General features: G+C 38.4%; 1 protein-coding gene across 1 annotated transcript in view; it reads left to right on the top strand.

Moving 5' to 3' along the window:
* The window catches only part of PPP2R3A (protein phosphatase 2 regulatory subunit B''alpha), a 193,782-nt gene that overhangs the window by 29,765 nt on the left and 144,493 nt on the right, over positions 1-19,524 (top strand). The window contains exon 2 of the mRNA XM_003265256.3: positions 5,526-7,966. Within this exon, the coding sequence (XP_003265304.2) occupies positions 5,972-7,966 (1,995 nt within the window). The 5' untranslated portion in view covers positions 5,526-5,971. The remainder of the gene's footprint in view (positions 1-5,525; positions 7,967-19,524) is intronic.

The raw sequence follows: 19,524 nt of genomic DNA, 5'->3' as shown, positions 1-19,524 counted from the left end.
ATCTCGGCTCACTGCAGCCTTCGACTCACCGCAGCTTCTGCCTCCCGGGTTCCATTAATTCTCCTGCCTCAGCCTCCCAAGTTAGCTGGGATTACGGGCACGCACCACCATGCCCAGCTAATTTTTGTATTTTTAGTAGAGATGGGGTCTCACCATGTTGGCCAGGCTGATTGTGAACTCCTGACCTCAGGCAGTCTGCCCATCTTGGCCTCCCAAAGTGCTAGGATTATAGGCATGAGCCACTGCACCTGGCCTGATGGATGTTTTTAATTATGTATCACTCTTGTGCATATATAAATAAAATACAGTGGAAATAATTGGCTAAAATATTTCTAGAATTTCTTCCATTCAGATTCAGACTCTTTAAAATCACTTTTCAATTTAGAGCCACCTATGTTTATACTTTCTTTCTCTGCCATCCAGAGTGTTTGGTGATGACACATTTCTTAAAAGAGTGTTCTGCTATGATCTTTGGGAATTTTCTGCCAAGTCATTCTGCATGTTTTTTTACGATGGTGTTTTCTTGACCTTACTAGAATGCGTTCAATAAATGACAACCATGTCACAGTTCTGCCTGGCCAATAGGGATTTTAAGATGCTACCAACTATAAGATGTATTTCCATTTAAGTGATGTTAAAATGTCCAAGAAAATGTATTTTAGAATTGAAAAATACTGTAGCTCAATAATTAATGTGATTCTGGCACCAGAAACTTTCTCGTTGTTCCTATTATTTAAAGGCTGCTGCTTTGTAAAAATGTATTTATAACCAGACTTCTAAACTGCCATTTTTTTGAAAATTTTTAAGGTTTTCTTTTCTACTTTGAAGTTTTCTTATCTTCACATTTTTTTTGCTTAAAGTTAGCAGAGGCACTTTTATTTCTATCAACTTTTAAAAGAAGCCTGATGAAAAAATAGACCTTCTACATCTCAAATGATTTAATGAAGTGTCCACTAATATGCAGAGAGAAATATTTGTTAGTATTGCACAAACAGATGTCATCCTAGTGGAAAATTTTTAGTAAATTGCTAAGAAACTTTTTCTCTCCTTTGCTCCTCCTTGATCAACATTATTTAATCAATAAACATATTACCTCATACTTCTTTTTGTATTCTGTTCTCTGTATTCTGGCCTTCATGAGAAGCCCTGGATCAATCTAGTCATTTGTACCATCTCTACTTCTGCATCAGTCCTGCTCAATGTTTCAGGATCTATCCTTACTTTTGCCTGTTCCTAATCAGACACCTCCTTATTTTCATTAACATCTGTTTCAGATTTTCACTATCTTCCCAAATTCCTTAATACCTCTCCTGCCCCCTAAACTTTAATCAATAATTTTGCTTTCAGTTTCACTGAGAAAAATTGAAGCTGTCATGGAAAAAAAATCCTTATATTTTTCTTCTCCCATTTATAAACTGGTTTCCCCCTGCCTTACTAGGAAAGGTATCCACCTTCCTCTGAGACTAATCCCCCCACCAGGGCTTTGGCTACTAGTTCCTGGGTCCTCAGAGCTTCTTCTGGATCTTTCCCTTCAACATGTACACAAGCTCAAGTATCTTCTGTCCTTTAAGAAAAAATTCGTATCTCCATTCTCTTCTAGCTGCCGTTTTATAGCCCTCCTTTTCTTAGCAAAAAAACTAATCTAGTCTACCTACACCACTTTCTTTGACACCAAGTCCCTGAAATTACATGTGATAAGGATACCAGCAACCTTCATATTGGCAAATCCAGTTTTTTGTTTTTCCTGGACCTCTTAGTAACATCCAGTGCTAGTGACCTCCATTTGGAAAGTCCCATCTTCAGCCTCCATAAAACTGCTTTCTCCTGGTTTTCTTGTTATCTTTTTCTCTTTCTTCTTAGACTCCCTCTAAGAATTCTGTTCCTCTTTTCAACCCAGAAATGTCATTGATCCTCAACTTTTCCTCATTCCAGAGCTCCTCTCACTTTATGCACTCACCCTGAGTAACTTCTCAGAGCTGCGTCTCCAACCCAGATCTTTCTGCTGACCTCCAGGTTTTTATGTTCACATTTCATTCAGTCATCACCACTTAGGTATTCCACAGGTACCTCCTCAAACAACACATTCAGAAAATAACTTTATCTGTCCTGTGGCCACCCCCTATAAAACAAAAACAAAAAGTCTGTCTTGGGATTAGCAAGACAAGTCTCCCAGTACTTAAGCCAGAAACCCAAGATTCCTCCCTGTCACTTTCCCCTCCTGCTGTTCTATGGATTCTTCCTCCTGGGCTAATCAGCGCCCTCCTCTTTGTTATTACTGTCACCTACTTAGTTTAGATTCTCATCACTTCTTGCATAGATTATTATCATAACCTCCTAATCGATTTCTGGGTCTTCAGTCAGGTTCCTATGTATCCTCCACTCAGGTGCTACAGTGATCTTTCTATAACAAATTTCATCCTGTTACTCTCTAGCCTAAAAGTCTTTGTTTTTCTCATAGCTTTCAGAATAAAGTTCAGACTCCTTAGTTTAGCATACAAAGGCCAACTGTGGTTGGCTTTTGCTGCTGCTGCTGCTCTCTTTTCCTGCCCTCTTGCTTGTCTCTATACGCCCCCCAGTGAAACTAGCTGGAACTACTTGTACTTCGGGACTCACTGTGCAGTGTTCTGCCTCTCTGCCTTCACACATGTGTTTCCCTCTATCTGGAGTATTCTTCCCTTCCTTTTTGTCTGAGTAGCTCTCATTGATCCTTCAAAATTATGTACCTACACCGCTATATTTCAGGAAGCTTTTCCTGACTCCTCAATCTGATTCAGATGCTCCATCTCAAAACAGACAAAGAACATGAAGAAAGGCTTCACAAGTAAACAATGACAAAATGTCTAATAGGTAAATGAGAAGATATTCAGACTTACCAGCAATCAAGGAAATGAAGATTAAAACAATGTACTTCCATTTTTTTTCATCAATCAAATTACCAAAAATTTAAAGAGAGGAATCAGTCCAAGAAAACATGGAGAAACAGGCCCTCTTCTAGATTGGCCTTATGTATCTAATGACCTTTTTTGAAAAAGCATATGTACACACACACACACACATCTTTTGACTCAACATTTTACTATGTGGAATATATTATAAGCAAATGACTGAAGAGCTATGTAAAATATATGTAAAAGAATGTGTATCACTGCTTATTTGAAAACAAATAGTAAATAACCTAAATGTCCAGCAATAACAAATGGCAAAATTTATTTATATGATAGACTGTTATTCATTAAAATGATCTATGTCTATTTTGACCTGGAAGTACATTTATGAGATATTGTCAAAGTAAGTTATAGTATGGTCCAGATTTTGTAAAAAATACATACATTTATAAATTTTCAAAAGAGAAGTTTAAAGTATGTCCATAAGAATATCAACAGTGTTTATTTGTGCTTGTGAATATTGTCCAACTTTTCTGAAGAGAACATTTATTAATTGTGGGAGCAAAATGGGAGAAACTTGGCCTCACTCCTGATAGCTGCTGTGCTTGCTTGCTTCTGTCCCTGCCCTCATTAAACATTGAGCACTCTGAAGACAACACTATATGTCATTTGGCATCATTCTCCCAGGGTCTGGCACAGAGTAGGAAATGTTTGATAAGGGAATTAGAGCAATAACAGCAGTAACATTTATTGTGCATTTCCTGAGTCTTAGGTATTGTTGTAAGCATCTGACATGTGTTAACTTAATCTTCATGAGATGAGTATTATTATTCTCTCCATTTTGCCGTTGAAACAGACTGACAAGGTTAACCACCTTATATTAGGCCGCACTGGCAGGATTGGGATTCAAAACCATGGAGTCTAGCTTTCTCTTAGACGCAGGATAGCATGGTGCTTCTGAGTTAGGTTGGATCTCTGATTGAAAATAGTGGATTAGACTCCATGTCTAAGATTCCATCTAGTTAACTGGGCATCAGTTGAATTATGCTCTGAATAAAAAGGCAGAATTTGACACCCGTGGGTCTGAAACAAATAGCAGGGAAAGTAATCTTTGATTCTTTGGCATTTTTTTTTTTAACTCAAATGATTCTAGACTGTAAATTTCTCATTGATAGTTGGTGCCACCCCTTAAGGTTTGGTTTTCTGCTGTTGATGTCCTTTCAAAACATACTCAAAAGACCTAAATTTGTGATTCGTTCTTTTAAGTCTTGTCCCATCCCCTTTTTCTTTCTCAGCAAGATGACTCATGAAAAGTTCATCAGATTTTTATTTATTTACTTATTTTTAATTTTTTTTTTTTTTTTTCTGAGATGGAGTTTCGCTCTGTCACCCAGGCTGGAGTGCAGTGGCGTGATCTCGGCTCACTGCAACCTCTGCCTCCCGGGTTCAAGAAATTCTCCTGCCTCAGCCTCCCAAGTAGCTGAGACTACAGGCCATGTCATCTCCCACATTGTCCCCTTGCTTTCTCTGCTCCACCCACTTTGGTCTCTTTGCCATTCTTTTAGTGAATCACGCATGCTCCACTCTAGGGCCTTTGTACTTGCGGTTATTCTGCCCTGGAGGATTTACCTCAAAATACCTCCTTGGCCTGCTTCCTCTAGTCTTTCAGGTCTCTGCTTTTCAGATGTCAGTGAGGTCTTCTCTGACAACCCTTCATAAAACAGCACCCTCCCAGCATTTCTAAACCCTTGCCCTGCATCATTTTTCTCCTCAACACATGCCACCATATGATAAGTTTATATGTTTAACTTGTATATTAGGTTTTTTCCCCTTGTTTTATTTCCTGCTCTATCCCTAGTGTATACAAAGAACCTGGTACACACAGTAGGTAGTCAGTATTTGTTAACTGAATAAATACATTGACAGAACCTTCTTGGAAAGCAACTACAGTATATTTTAAAAGCCGTTTTTTAAAAAGAGAATGATTAAGTAAATTCTGTCCACTTGATGCAGAGAGAGAGATATCCACATGGGGCAGAGTCTGGGAGATGGGATCAAGATCAGTAATGAAACTTGTTTTTTCTCTCAGTAGGCAAAAAGAAGATGATGGGAGAATAATTTCTAAGAGTAGAGGAAGTTTGAGACTCAAGAACAGGTACTAGGTATTGGTAGTCTTTGAGAAGACTAGGTTGATGGAAGCAAAAGGTTGGTGTGGGGACACAGTAGAAAATATGATTATAGATGGATAGGAACAGGTGTTGAGGGACTTAAAAGTGAGTCAAAAGAGGTAGACTTGCTGTGATCCATGAGGAGATCAGAAGTATGAATTCTTAAGCTGTGAGGGATGAAAATGCTGTGTAAATCTAAGCTTCTTAATATCATATAAGGTGGCAAGGAGCATGCAGTAAGAAATTCATCTCAGAGGCAGATGTGACAAGGCAGAGTTGAGGTAATATTACTCTAGGCAATAAGGAGTATAAGGTGTGATGAAACAAAGGCATGAGTTGAATATCAGCTGTAAGGGATATTGCAGATAATAAAGCTTGGTGGTTAACTGCATATGGGATGCAAAGAAAGAGTAAATTAAAAGTTCCAGCATTAAAAAAAATTTCCTTTTAATTATTTTCTTTTTTATTACAGGTTTCTCTGTCATTCACAGAAAAATGGATCATTTAAACCTTTGGAGGACTCAGTTATCACAATACTTCTCTACTACCAACTAAGATTTATGATAGTAAATTTATGACAGCAAATTTCCATGTTATAGAACTGTTGAAGAACTAAAAGAGGATATTCTTTCATCAAAATAATTCTGCAGTATCATAATATTACTAAAAATTAAAAAGCACAATTACTAAATTATTAAATTTGCCAGTACGAGCACACATGTGCAGCAGCTACTGTATCCTGATAGTTACCAAACCTCAAATATAGATGGTTTCCCTTCATGGGAAAAGCCATTATATTTGGAAGAAACCACTGAACATTGTTATTAAATATATTTTCAGCTAACTGTCATGTAGGAGAATTTTCATGAAACAAGTTCTAGAAAGTTCCAAGTCCCACCAGTAAGTGGATTTGATATTATGGCAGCAACTTACAGACTTGTGGTTAGTACTGTGAACCACTACAGCAGCGTGGTGATAGACCGGCGTTTTGAACAAGCTATACATTATTGCACTGGAACCTGCCACACCTTCACACATGGAGTTGACTGCATTGTGGTACACCATAGTGTTTGTGCAGACCTCTTGCACATCCCTGTGTCTCAGTTCAAAGATGCAGATCTGAACTCTATGTTTCTACCCCATGAAAATGGGCTTTCTTCGGCTGAAGGAGACTATCCCCAACAGGCCTTCACAGGCATACCCAGGGTCAGGAGAGGATCTACATTTCAGAATACCTGCAACTTAAAGGACATTGCAGGAGAAGCAATCAGTTTTGCCAGTGGGAAAATAAAAGAATTTTCCCTTGAAAAACTCAAAAACTCTAACCATGGAGCTTACAGAAAGGGAAGGAAAGTTAAGTCTGACTCATTTAATAGGAGGTCAGTTGATTTGGACTTGCTTTGTGGCCATTATAACAATGATGGGAACGCCCCATCCTTTGGTTTACTGCGGAGTTCCTCAGTTGAGGAAAAACCTTTGTCTCATAGAAACTCACTTGATACGAACCTGACTTCCATGTTTCTTCAAAACTTTTCTGAAGAAGACTTGGTTACTCAGATTTTGGAAAAACATAAAATAGATAATTTTTCTTCTGGGACAGACATAAAGATGTGCTTGGACATCTTATTGAAATGCTCTGAGGATTTAAAAAAATGCACAGACATCATAAAACAATGCATAAAGAAAAAATCAGGGAGTAGCATCAATGAAGGAAGTGGTAATGATACAATTTCTAGCTCTGAAACTGTCTATATGAATGTAATGACCAGGTTAGCATCCTATCTGAAAAAGTTACCATTTGAATTCATGCAGTCTGGGAATAATGAGGCTCTAGATTTAACAGAACTGATCAGTAATATGCCTAGCTTACAACTGACTCCCTTCTCCCCAGTGTTTGGCACTGAACAACCCCCTAAATATGAAGATGTTGTCCAGCTCTCAGCTTCTGACTCTGGACAATTTCAAACTATTGAATTGCAAGATGACAAGCCTAATTCTAGGAAGATGGACACTGTACAATCCATTCCAAACAACTCCACAAATTCCTCATATAACTTAGAGGTAAATGATCCTAGAATTCTAAAAGCTATCCAGGTCCAATCACAGTCATTAACTATGAACCCTTTAGAAAATGTTTCTTCTGATGACTTAATGGAAACTCTTTATATTGAAGAAGAGTCAGATGGAAAGAAAGCATTAGATAAAGGACAAAAGACAGAGAATGGACCTAGTAATGAGTTATTAAAGATAAATGAACACAGAGCAGAATTTCCAGAACATGCTACTCATCTTAAAAAATGCCCCGCCCCAATGCAAAATGAAATTGGTAAGGTATTTGAGAAATCATTTGTTCATCTACCTAAGGAAGACTGTAAATCAAAAGTTTCTAAATTTGAAGAGGGAGACCAGAGAGATTTTACGAATTCCAGTAGCCAAGAAGAGATAGATAAATTGTTAATGGATTTGGAATCTTTTTCACAGAAGATGGAGACCTCTCTAAGAGAGCCACTTGCAAAGGGTAAAAACTCTAATTCTTTAAATAGTCACAGTCAGTTGACTGGTCAGACCCTTGTAGATCTTGAGCCTAAATCTAAAGTCTCTTCACCCGTAGAAAAAGTCTCACCTTCCTGTTTAACAAGGATTATTGAAACCAACGGACACAAAATAGAGGAAGAGGATCGAGCCCTCTTACTGCGAATCCTGGAAAGCATTGAAGACTTTGCTCAAGAACTAGTTGAGTGCAAATCAAGCAGAGGGAGCCTATCACAAGAAAGGGAAATGATGCAAATTCTACAGGAAACCTTGACAACTTCCTCCCAGGCCAGTTTATCAATCTGTAGAAGTTCTGTTGGTGATAAAGCCAAAGATGCTACTTCAGCAGTTTTGATTCAGCAGACTCCAGAGGTGATCAAGGTAAGACCCAACAATTTTGAGTCCTAGGAACTCTTTAAAAAATGTTTAGTGTTTGAAAATTTTATAAAGAAAAACTTTTTTGTTAGCCATTTTTTGTTCTACTAAAGCTCTGCCCTACACTAGGAATGATCTCACTCAGCTCAGAGTCAGTAAAAAGCAAAGATTATATAAGATAGAGGAAAAAAAAAAGCAAAGACTTTAGACTCAGACTGGTTTCTACTGCCCTCCCCGTACCCTTCATCTTCTTCCCAGCTCTGTGACCAAAGAAAAATTACTTACCTTTAATATCCTCATCTTTATGGTGGAAATAATAAGGATCAAAATAACTCGTGTGAAACATAAACAAGGTTCCTTAACACAAAGTAGGCATTTAATATGTCGTCACCCTCCCCAGCCAACCAAGAGACCAGTTGTTACTGCATGCCTGTGTAGACCTGTGTAAGGTTAGTGTAGAGTACAAAAGGAGAGAAGACATGATTCTTAAAGAGTTTAAAATCCACTTGTAGAGACAAAACTGACAATGTCTGAAACAGTTCATGAGCATGTGAACACCATTCTGAAAGTATTGTCATAACAGTAGGCCTTCAAAGAAGATAAAGACTAAAGGGTAAGATTTGATTCTCCAGGCAACTGAAAATAAATATCAATCTAGAATCACAGAAGTATTTTCAAAAGTTTTTAATCCATCCCCCTACTGAAAGCACTGCTTTTGAATACTCCCGGAAAGGCAGTTGTCTTCCCATTTTATTTACATATGTGTGTCGTAGCGCAACAAGATTATTCCTTGTTCATTTTATAAGTCCAACATGGGTTAGCAAGAGGCTCTGCTCTACTTCACTCAAGGACCCAGTCTGATGGAGGCTCCATGTTCTTACTGCTGCCCATTGACCCATCTGGAATATGTGGCTTTTGAGGTCACTGAAGGAAGGGAACAAAGGGGTGATGCTTTTAACTGCCTTTTCCCAAACTTGGACACACTTCATTTTTGTTCACAGTCCAGTGATTCCCAACCTAAAATCTGAGAAACATAGCAAAGCACATGGAATATTTAAGCACTGCCCCTACCACATGAATGAGCTATATGTATCAACATGTATGAATTCAGACATAAAGCCAAATCGACAAAAACAAGTTGTAAAATAAGGATATGAATCATTTTGAGATACATACAGTTTTACAAAAAGTATGAAGAAATACATGGATACACAAAATCCAGTGTTAATGGTTAATCCTGGAGGAAGGGAAATGCAACTGAGGAAGGGTGTACAGGGGGCGTGAATAATATTAGTCATATTTTACTTCATAATCTGGGTAGTAGATCCACAAGTATTTTGTCATGTTATTCTTTATGCTTTTTTATATTCTTAAATATTACATAGTAATTTTTTAAAAAACTAATTGGATATTTGAGATGCCATTTATGTGGCCAAATTAAAATACAAGTTACATATTAGGCTTCTCATTACAACTTTCATGTGAGCAGGGGAACAAATGCATATTGTCATCAGATGAATCTTTCTTTCCCTGGTACATGTTGAGCATCCAAAATCCAAAGTGCTCCTAAATTTGTAACTTTTTGGGCAACAACACGATGCCACAAGTGGAAAATTCTGCACCTGACCTTGTGACAGGTCACAGTCAAAACGCTATCAAAACCTTGTTTCACATACAAAATTCTTTAAAATACTGTGTAAAATTATCTTCAAGCTGTGTGTATATATGAAACAAATAAATTTTATGTTTAGACTTGGGCCCCATCCCCAAGGTATCTCATTATGTATATGCAGATATTCCAGAATCCAAAAAAATTCTAAATCTGAAACACTTCTAGTGCTGAGCATTTTGAATAAGGGATACTCAATCTGTATGTTTTGTGGCTGCTATTCTTCTGTGGACTTTTTTAGTTACTAGCAACACTAAAGTTTAAAACAATACATACTTAATAAGGTTACTGAGTGATTATTTGGGTCTAAATATTGCAGATGTTCCCTGAGCATTTCTGTGAAATTGCTTTATGTGAATCTCCTCATTTGTTGGTTCACAGGTGGTAATATCTTTAGTTTTGGGTCAACACTCGGGGAGAAACTTGGAATTAATCACAAAAGTAAGAAAAATCCCTTCACATGGTTTTTCTTCCACATGACACATTGCAATACACAGGCAATACTGATGTGCGTAGTAGTTTATTATAAAGGAAAGAAAATACCTACATGGCAACTTCAAAATGATAATAATGTCATAAGAGCGACCAGTTATTGTGAACTAAGGCATACTAAGACATTTAAAGGTATTATCTCACTGTTTTCCCTCACAATAACCCATCTGCCCATTGAATAAACATCTGCTTTCTCTGATGACCTATTTCAATGTCTTAAAACCATTATAACCAGAAACTCTCACTGTGATACGGTGTTTTGAATTTTACTCAACCCTCTTCCCCCATTATCTTCTGTGACAAAAAGGAGACAAATTCTCTGAAAAGAGATGGACTGCATAAAGTAGAAAATGTCTGAGCATCACCTGTCCTGTGTCCCTGGCTAACACCTCATGAGTGGGTTCCCCATGACCCCCAGACTAGGTACAGCTACCTTAAAATGCCACACTGGGCTGTAAATGTGCTTCCCAGTTTTTTGACAAGTAATGGACTGAAATCAAAATCTTATTAAAAGATTATCTCCTGCCATTCTTTTAAATAAGTTTCAATATCACAGAATATAATAAAATTTGATGAGATTTCTTCTTGATAAAAGTTGGAAAAGTAATTAATGAAAAGCTAATTCAAAGAGACAGGTAATATAAAATGTTTAATTCAGGAAGATGCTTAATGCAAGAAGACAAGCCATTCTTCCTTGACTCAGTTGCCTTCCTACTTGTCTTTTTTTAATCTTTTTTTCTTATGAAAAAATTTAAGTGAGGAATTGGCAAACATTTCTGTGAAGAGCAAGATAGTAAATATTTTAGGCTTTATGGGTCAGAGTCTCTGTCACGTAGTCTTATTTGCCCTTTACAAGACAAACCAACAAACAAACAACCCAATGCTTTAAAAATGTAAACCATTCTTAGCTCCAAGACTTAGAAAAACAGGCAGTGGGCCAGATTTGGTCCATGGACTGAAGTTTGTCAACCCATTTTAAGCAAATGGAAAAGTATGGTGAATGATATAAAAGCACTGTTATCACCCACCGCTTAGCTTTGTCAAATCTTAACATTTTACAGTTTGCTTCAAATCTTCTCCAAATACCTTTTGTACCAGGGGAATTCAGCAAGAGACTAAATAGATATATCATGAATCCATTATTTCTCTCAAACCTAAGCTCTGTGATAGTTTTATCTTGATGATCAAGGGCAACAAAAATTGTTCTAACGGAACTTTCCTTCCTAGAGAATATAAAGGGAAATTTCAGACTGCTCTGCTTATATTATTATGAATTCCAAGTTAGTAGAATACCAGTCCTTCAGGTGGTAACCTTTTCCCATCAGTTTTCTGGAGTTTGAAGTCAGAATTTAAGCAGGCAGTCTACCTGACAACCTAATTCACATCTGATCTTCTCTTTTTCCATTCAGCCTCCAAAAATGTTATCTCAAGCTCTCAAATGTACCCGAGGTAAAAATGAAATAGTAAAATAAGAATATGGAAGGAGATGTGTGAATCTCTCTTAAGTTTCCACATCTGGGCTACTAGCCTCTGTTGGCCTTTATTTAGCATTAAATAGCTTTTTGTTGAATGAATAAATGAATAAGTGGATGAATAACCAAGTGAGGGGATTTTCACTTTCCTGCTTTGTCTCCTTCTCAAATGGAAACTGCTTCCTTGCCTGAGGGCCATCGCTTTCCCTGTTTTTTGCTTCTCAAGGATGGGTACAAGAGGACCTGACATCAGGGTGCCCTTCTCAGACTTCAGGGTAGTGCCTCAGCAAGACTCAAGTATCTTACCTAGACCTCTAAGTCTTTTAATTCCTCTAGCCTTTAACACCTAAAAAACGACAGCACCCTAGGAAGGGTCCGGTCACCTTTCCTGGCAAGAGGGGAAGATATCATGAGAGTGTAGATTGTTTTACTTTATTGCGGGGCAGAAATCCCTTGATAATATGCTGTAGCCATTTCAAGGAGAGGGTGCTTTCTCGATCACCATTGTTCCCACAGGCTTTCTTACACTACACTATATACGAGCTCTTTGTTTAAATTTTGAAAATTTTGTAACAATTTATTTTCTCTTTAAGGAATACCTATATATTCATTGTCCTTTTGCCCATTGTTAGAAGTTGCCATCTTCCTCCCCATGGATTTGGGTTGGAAAAGGATATTTCTGGCCATTTAATTTTAGTACAATTGTTTGTTTTTTATTCGTTTTTGGATGCCCGAGAGAGAAATCTTTGAAGGTGAGCATGATTTCTGTTGTTACTAGAACTCACTTTGCTTTCTTCTAACGCTGAGCAGGAATTTGTATTTGAGATTTCATTCCAGAGGAAATAAAGGACCTTCCTAGGTTAATGATCTAACATTTAGGTTTCCTCAGTGTTTAGATAGTATAGTTTATAGTTTTGTATGCATATTTGAATGCAGAATAATTAGGAAAATAAATTTAACATTTTAGCAAAGCACATTTTAGGAACTTTGTTAAACGTTCCTTCTGGAGCATTAATAAACACTTTTCTCTCTTTACTTTCTAGGTTTATATCCATGCCTTCATTAACATTAGCCAGTCATGTCACTGAGGGAAAATGTTTCTTCCCTAGCTTTGTAGGTGCCCATGGTGCCTGGATTCAGTGCTGGGAATGCTTAAGTAGAAATCAAGACACTTAGCAATACAATAGGAAACTATTCTCTCCTCTCAGTTACCACCAAGCAGATTAATAAAAGTAAACAGATCTGCCTGGTGGCAAATAGGAATTTGTGGAATGAACCCAACCTGAATATCCCCCTCCACCTTTGGTGGCTTCTGATGTCAGGTACCTTTGCATTAATACCTGCATTCTTTCTGATTAACATCAGGTATCTCAAATATGTCCCCACCTATGTTCACAAAAGCCTGGTAGGTATATATGTACTGATGTAGAAAGGTCAAGATAAAGTTAAAAATGTAAATTGCAAGACGTACCATTATGATCCCTTTTTGTTATTAATATATTTTTATGCACACAGAAAGTTTGGGGTACATATGCTCAATATTATTCATGTTCCTCCAGAAGTAGAAAGTGAATCTCATATCCAGGTGTTGCAGATAAGTATGCCCTCTCCCAGCCTCCACTTCACCCTTGGCACGAGTGAAGAGGAGCTCCCAGAACTCAGCTTGCTGCACTAAGCCCATAGGCGTATCCAACCCTCACAGCCTCACCACCACTCTCTGACTTAAGGTCATCGGGACTCATCTGTCTAATATGCCCTTCATCCCTGTTTACATTAGTCATCACCAGAAGTCCAGGAATCTAGATCACCCCCCCATCCCCCACCCCACTTTCCTCCTCACTCTGCTCTTATATATCTCCTAAGTCCACTTCCAACCCTCCCAACTCCTGAAATCGTTTCACCATGTCCTCTTGCACGCTGAATTCATGATCATTCACCAGCAAAGTTTCCTGTGTCGTATCTCTTCTCTAAACACTTCCCTTCCTATTATAACTTAAACTCGTCTCTTCCTAAGGATACTGTAGCCAGTGAAATGGTAGCTCTATTCTTCCTCATTCCCACCCCCTATCCCACTGGGCCTGGAGGAGGCAGTAAGGGTTCTTGCAGTTCATTGCTGCTCTAGACTATTCTCCTGGCCACCTCCCTGAAACCAGCCTTGCCCCAACTTTGAACTAATATCATTAGACTCTGCTATCCACTACCTTTTCTGATTGTAGTCATCTACCAACCCAAGTCACTTATTTCTTGAAGGTTTTATCTCCTGGCTTTATGACACACTTTTCAATATTACTCTTGCCACTGTTCGAGTGTTTGATAGATAAGGTATCCAATACAGGAGCTTCTCAATTCCTTGGTCTCCTCTAATGAGTCTGTTCTCTGCCCTTCTTCGTTCATTTTCTGGCCTTATGTTTATGTCAGTGGTTTTAAGAGTATAGTTCCCAACTAATAGTGTTAGCATTACCTGGGCACTTGATAGAAATGCATATTCTCATACCCCGACCCAGACCTAGTAAATCAGAAACTCTGGGGGTAGGGCTTACCACTTTTTGGTTTAACAAGCCCTCCGGGTGATTCTGATGCATGATTATGCTTGAGAACCACTGCCATAATTCGTCACTAAAATCATTCCCTTGGATATACTCTCAGGTTCCTTGTCATCCCCTCATTTCATGGTACCCACCTGGAACAGCTCCAGCTCAGATTAAATCGTGTTCTCTGTCTACTCTGAGCTTTTATTTGTGCAGCTGAACTTGGCTACAGAAGATCACACAACCATGCTGAGTGGTCTTGCTTTAAATTCATGACCACCAACCTCCAGTGGATCTTTAGTACTGTGTGGCAGTCCTGCTGTGTTTCCCTAGTCCATTCACTTTCCACTCTGCAGATGCCTTCTCCCCTGTCCTCTAACCTCCAGCATCTTTCCCGTCCTCACCCTCAGCTAATAATCTTGTTTCCTGTTTTACTGAGAAAACTAAAGCAATCAGAAGAGACCTTTATCCATCTCCTACCTGTATCAGTACTAAATATCTTCTCTCTTTCCTTCTATTTCTATTATTTCTATACATTAACCATCCAAGCTCCTATCTTTTTTCTTTTTTTTTTTTTTTTGAGGTGGAGTCGCACTCTGTCACCCAGGCTGGAGTGCAGTGGTGTGATCTCGGCTCACTGCAACCTCTGCGTCCTGCGATTCTCCTGCCTTAGCCTCCCGAGCAGCTGGGACTACAGGCGCATGCCACCACGCTCGGCTAATTTTTGTATTTTTAGTAGAGACAGAGTTTCACCATGTTGGTCAGGCTGGTCTTGAACTCCTGACCTCGTGATCCGCCCACCGCGGCCTCCCAGAGTGCTGGGATTACAGGCGTGAGCAACTGCGCCCATCCCCAAACTCCTATCTAAGGCCAGGCCTACACTGGGGCTTTATTAATGATACCATCCCCTCCCATCAACTCACAAACACTCCTGCAGAGATTGACCCATTTCTCCCCTGCAGTCATCATTTTTCTCCTCTGCTCAATCACTCCTTCAGCAGATAAACATGCTGCAATTCTCCCAGCTTTAAAACAAAACAGACCCCTAGTGCTCCAACATACCATTTGAGTTAACACTCATTTGTCTGCTCTTCTTCACTCCAGGGCTCTTTGAAAGAGCTGTTATTATTGTTTCCAGTTCCTCCTCTAGCCCTCCTCTTTCTAAATATACCAGACATAATCCAGTTTGCTATTCCCTCTTCCTACAACACCCCCTCCCCATACCTGCATGACTCACTCCATCACCACATCTGTCTTTTTAAAAATATCACTTCACTGAGGCCTTTTTGCCCTAAAAATTGCATGCACACATACAATCTTTGGTATTCCCTTTCCCCCTCTACTGTTTTTTTTCCCCTAACATTTACCACCCCCTGATATATTATTTCAATTACTGTTTCTTTTTCTCCACTGACTCCTACCACTAGAATGAAACCTCTATGAGAACAGGGAATTTTATCTGTTACATTCCCTGCTTTATCCCTGGTAGCTGGCACTCAGTTGGTGCTCAGTTGATATTTATAATTGTCACTTTGTATAGGGACTTTTGTTTCTATGTTATATTTCTGTAGTATTTAAATTTTTCGTTACAACCAACCTTATCCTTTTGTAAGAAGAAAAAAATAATAAAAGTAATTTTTCTAAATTCTCTTAGATACCGTAAGAGATTCCACTATTTTAGCCAGGCTTGAGCCCCTGAAACCAGGCTTCCCAATATGATCATCTTCAGAAATTGAATAAAATTACCTGTGTAAACTGATCACTTCAGAAGCTCTATTATACCATATCTTGCAGTCTACCTCCTTCATAAGAACTAAGAATTACATAGAGATCTTTGAATCAGAGTCATCTCCCTTGAGATTGCCAGCAAACCATAACTAATCTAGACTAGGTCTGAGGGGTTATTCTGTTATCCCTTCTCATGAATCTACTTTTGGAGACCACAGTTAAGGTGTTTACCCTGGGAGGTGCTTTGGTATCCAAGAGACGTATTTGTCGTACTTCCAGCATAATGCTCATTGTCACCAGGGTCCTTGACTATCAGTTCCAAGCTCCTGTTTTGACATCTGTGAGTTCAACTCCCACCCACAATTACTGAGAAATTATACACACACACACACACACACACACTCTCTCTCTCTCTTTCTCTCTCTCCCCCCGCCTCTACTAAGGAAGACACTGGGGCAGAGTATTTTATAGCACCAGTCACCAGGCATTTATTTAACATGGCAGTGTCAGTGAAATGGAATCCCTTCATTTCTTTTTTCTCCAAAATATTTATAGGCCAAAAATGAATTATTATGGTCTGTAATGAGCAATCTCTAATTGAATTAATTCCTCAAGGAGAGAGGGAAGAAAAAAAGCAGATTAAGAAGTACAGAGAACTCTAGATACTAGAAATTCTAGGGATCCCAGAATTATTATTCCTGTTTATTTTAGGCTCTAATTGTTTCTTGCTGCCCCAGATCCTAGAACAACATCTACACCAAGTATTAGGAACACTGAAAAGCAAAAATATCAGATTTTTGTGGGTTCTTTCTGTTATTAGTCATAGAATGTGTTCCCATAATTTGGAGGCAATTGAAGCAAGACACAAAAATGCTTATTAGGTCTCCTCTGTCATACACATGCTTTCCTATTTTGCTGCAGCCAGTGAAGTCAAGGCTAGAGAATTAGGCTGGGAACAAATAAACTGTAGGTAAATACCACTACCTGGCCTCCTTCCCCCCACCAGTGTTTCATTATTTAAGAGTGAAAAAAAAAATAGTAACACAGAACAAGCCACTAAACAATGAAGAAAATACCAAGTTAGAGCAGAAAGGTTATGAAATCTAGTATTAACTAATTAGCTTATGACCAGTTGGCTCTCATAAGGCCTATTTACAGGGATATTTTAAAGAAAGTCTGTGATTCCAAGCTGTTACCCCTTTTGATTTTTTATTTATTTTTATTTCAATAGGTTTTGGGGGGACAGGTGGTATTTGATTACATGGATAAGTTCTTTAGTGGTGATTTCTGAGATTTTGGTGCACCCATCACCTGAGCAGTGTACACTGTGCCTAATGTATAGTCTTTTATCCCTCACCCCCATCCCACCCTTCCTCCCAAGTCCCCAAAGTCCATTCTGTCACTCTTATGCCTTTGCATCCTCATAGCTTAGCTCCAACTGATAAGTGAGAACATACGAGTTTGGCTTTCCATTCCTGATGAGTTACTTCACTTACAATAATAGTCTCCAATTCCATCCAGGTTGCTGCGAATGCCATTATTTCATTACTTTTTATGGCTGAATAGTATTCCATGGGGTGGGTAGGGGTGTATGTGTGTGTGTGTATGTATCACATTTTGTTTATCCACTCATTGATTGATGAGCATTTGGGCTGGTTCCATAGTTTTGCAATTGCAAATTGTGCTGCTATAAACGTGAATGTGCAAGTATATTTTTCATATAATGACTTCTTTTCCTCTGGGTAGATACTCAGTAGTGGGATTGCTGGATCAAATGGTAGATCTACTTTCAGTTCTTTAAGGAATTTTCATACTGTTTTCCAGAGTGATTGTACTAGTTTACATTCCCACCAGCAGTGTAAAAATGTTCCCTTATCACCACCATGCCATTATCTACTATTTTTTGATTTTTTAAATTATGGCTATTCTTGCAGGAGTAAGGTGGTATCGCATTGTGGTTTTGATTTGCATTTTGCTGATCATTAGTGATGTTGAGCATTTTTTCATATATTTGTTGGCCATTTGTACGTCTTCTTTTAAGACTTGTCTTATTTGTGTCCTTAGCCCACTTTCTGATGGGATTGTTTGGTTTTTTCTTGCTGATTTGTTTGAGTTCTGTGTAGATTCTGGATATTAGTCCTTTGTCAGATGCACAGTTTACAAAGATTTTCTTCCACGCTGTGGTTTGTGTGTTTACTCTGCTGATTATTTCTTTTGCTGTGCAGAAGCTTTTTAGTTTAAGTAAGTCCCATCTATTTATCTCTGTTTCTGTTGCATTTGCTTTTGGGTCCTTGGTCGTGAAGTCTTCGCCTAAGCCAATGTCTAGAAGGGTTTTTCCAATGTTATCTTCTAGAGTTTTTATGGTTTCAGGTCTTAGATTTAAGTCCGTGATCCATCTTGAGTTGATTTTTGTGTGAGATGAGAAATGAGGATCCAGCTTCATTCCTCTACATGTGATTTGCCAATTATTCCAGCACTATTTGTTGAATAGGGTGTCCTTTCTCCACTTTATGTTTTTATTTGCCTTGTCAAAGATCAGTTGGTTGTAAGTGTTTGGCTTTATTTCTGGGTTCTCCATTCTGTTCCATTGGTCTATGTGCCTATTTTGGTGACTGTAGCAATATAGTATAGTTTGAAGTCAGGTAATGTGATGCCTCCAGATTTGTTCTTTTGCTTAATCTTGCTTTGGCTATGTGGGCTCTTTTTTGGTTCCATATAAATTTCAGGATTGTTTTTTCTAGTTTCGTGAAGAGTGATGGTGGTATTTTGACTGGAATTGCATTGAATATGTAGATTGCTTTTGGCACAATGGTCATTTTCACAGTATTGATCCTACCCATCCATGAGCATGGGATATGTTTTCATTTGTTTATGTCATCTATGATTTCTTCAGCAGTGTTTTGTGGTTTTCCTTGCAGAGGTCTTTCACCTCCTTAGTTAGGTATATTCTTATGCATTTTATTTATTTATTTTTGCAGTTATTATAAAAGGGGTTGAGTTCTTGATTTGATTCTCAGCCTGGTCTTGGTTGGTGTATAGCAGTGCTACTGATTTGTGTACTTTGATTTTATATCCTGAAACTTGACTGAATTCCTTTATCAGATCCAGGAGATTTTGGGTGAGTCTTTAGGGTTTTCCAGGTATATGATCATATCAGCAAACAGCGACAGTTTGACTTCCTCTTTACCGATTCGGATACCCTTTATTTCTTTCTCTTGCCCGATTGCTCTGACTAGGACTTCCAGTACTATGTTGAATAGAAGTGGTGTAAGTGGGCATCCTTGTCTTGTTCCACTTCTCAGGGGGAGTCCTTTCAACTTTTCCTTGTTCAGTATAATGTTGGCTGTGGCTTTGTTGTAGATGGCTTTTATTACCTTAAGGTGTGTCCCTTCTATGCCGATTTTGCTGAGGTTTTAATCATAAAGGGATGCTGGATTTTGTCAAATGCTTTTTCTGTATCTGTTTGAAATGATCATGTGATTTTTGTTTTTTATTCTCTTTCTGTGGTGTATCACATTTATTGACTTGTGTATATTAAGTAATCCCTGCATCCCTGGTATGAAACCCACTTGATCATGATGGGTTATCTTTTTAATAGGCTGTTGGATTCAGTTAGCTAGTATTTTGTTGAAGATTTTTGCTGCGATGTTCACCAGAGATATTGGTCTGTAGTTT

Source organism: Nomascus leucogenys, chromosome 8 (assembly GCF_006542625.1).
Source record: "Nomascus leucogenys isolate Asia chromosome 8, Asia_NLE_v1, whole genome shotgun sequence".
NCBI classification, from domain to species: Eukaryota; Metazoa; Chordata; class Mammalia; order Primates; family Hylobatidae; genus Nomascus; species Nomascus leucogenys.
The sequence above is the reverse complement of the archived record's forward strand: the minus strand, read 5'-3'. Positions and strand labels throughout refer to the sequence as shown.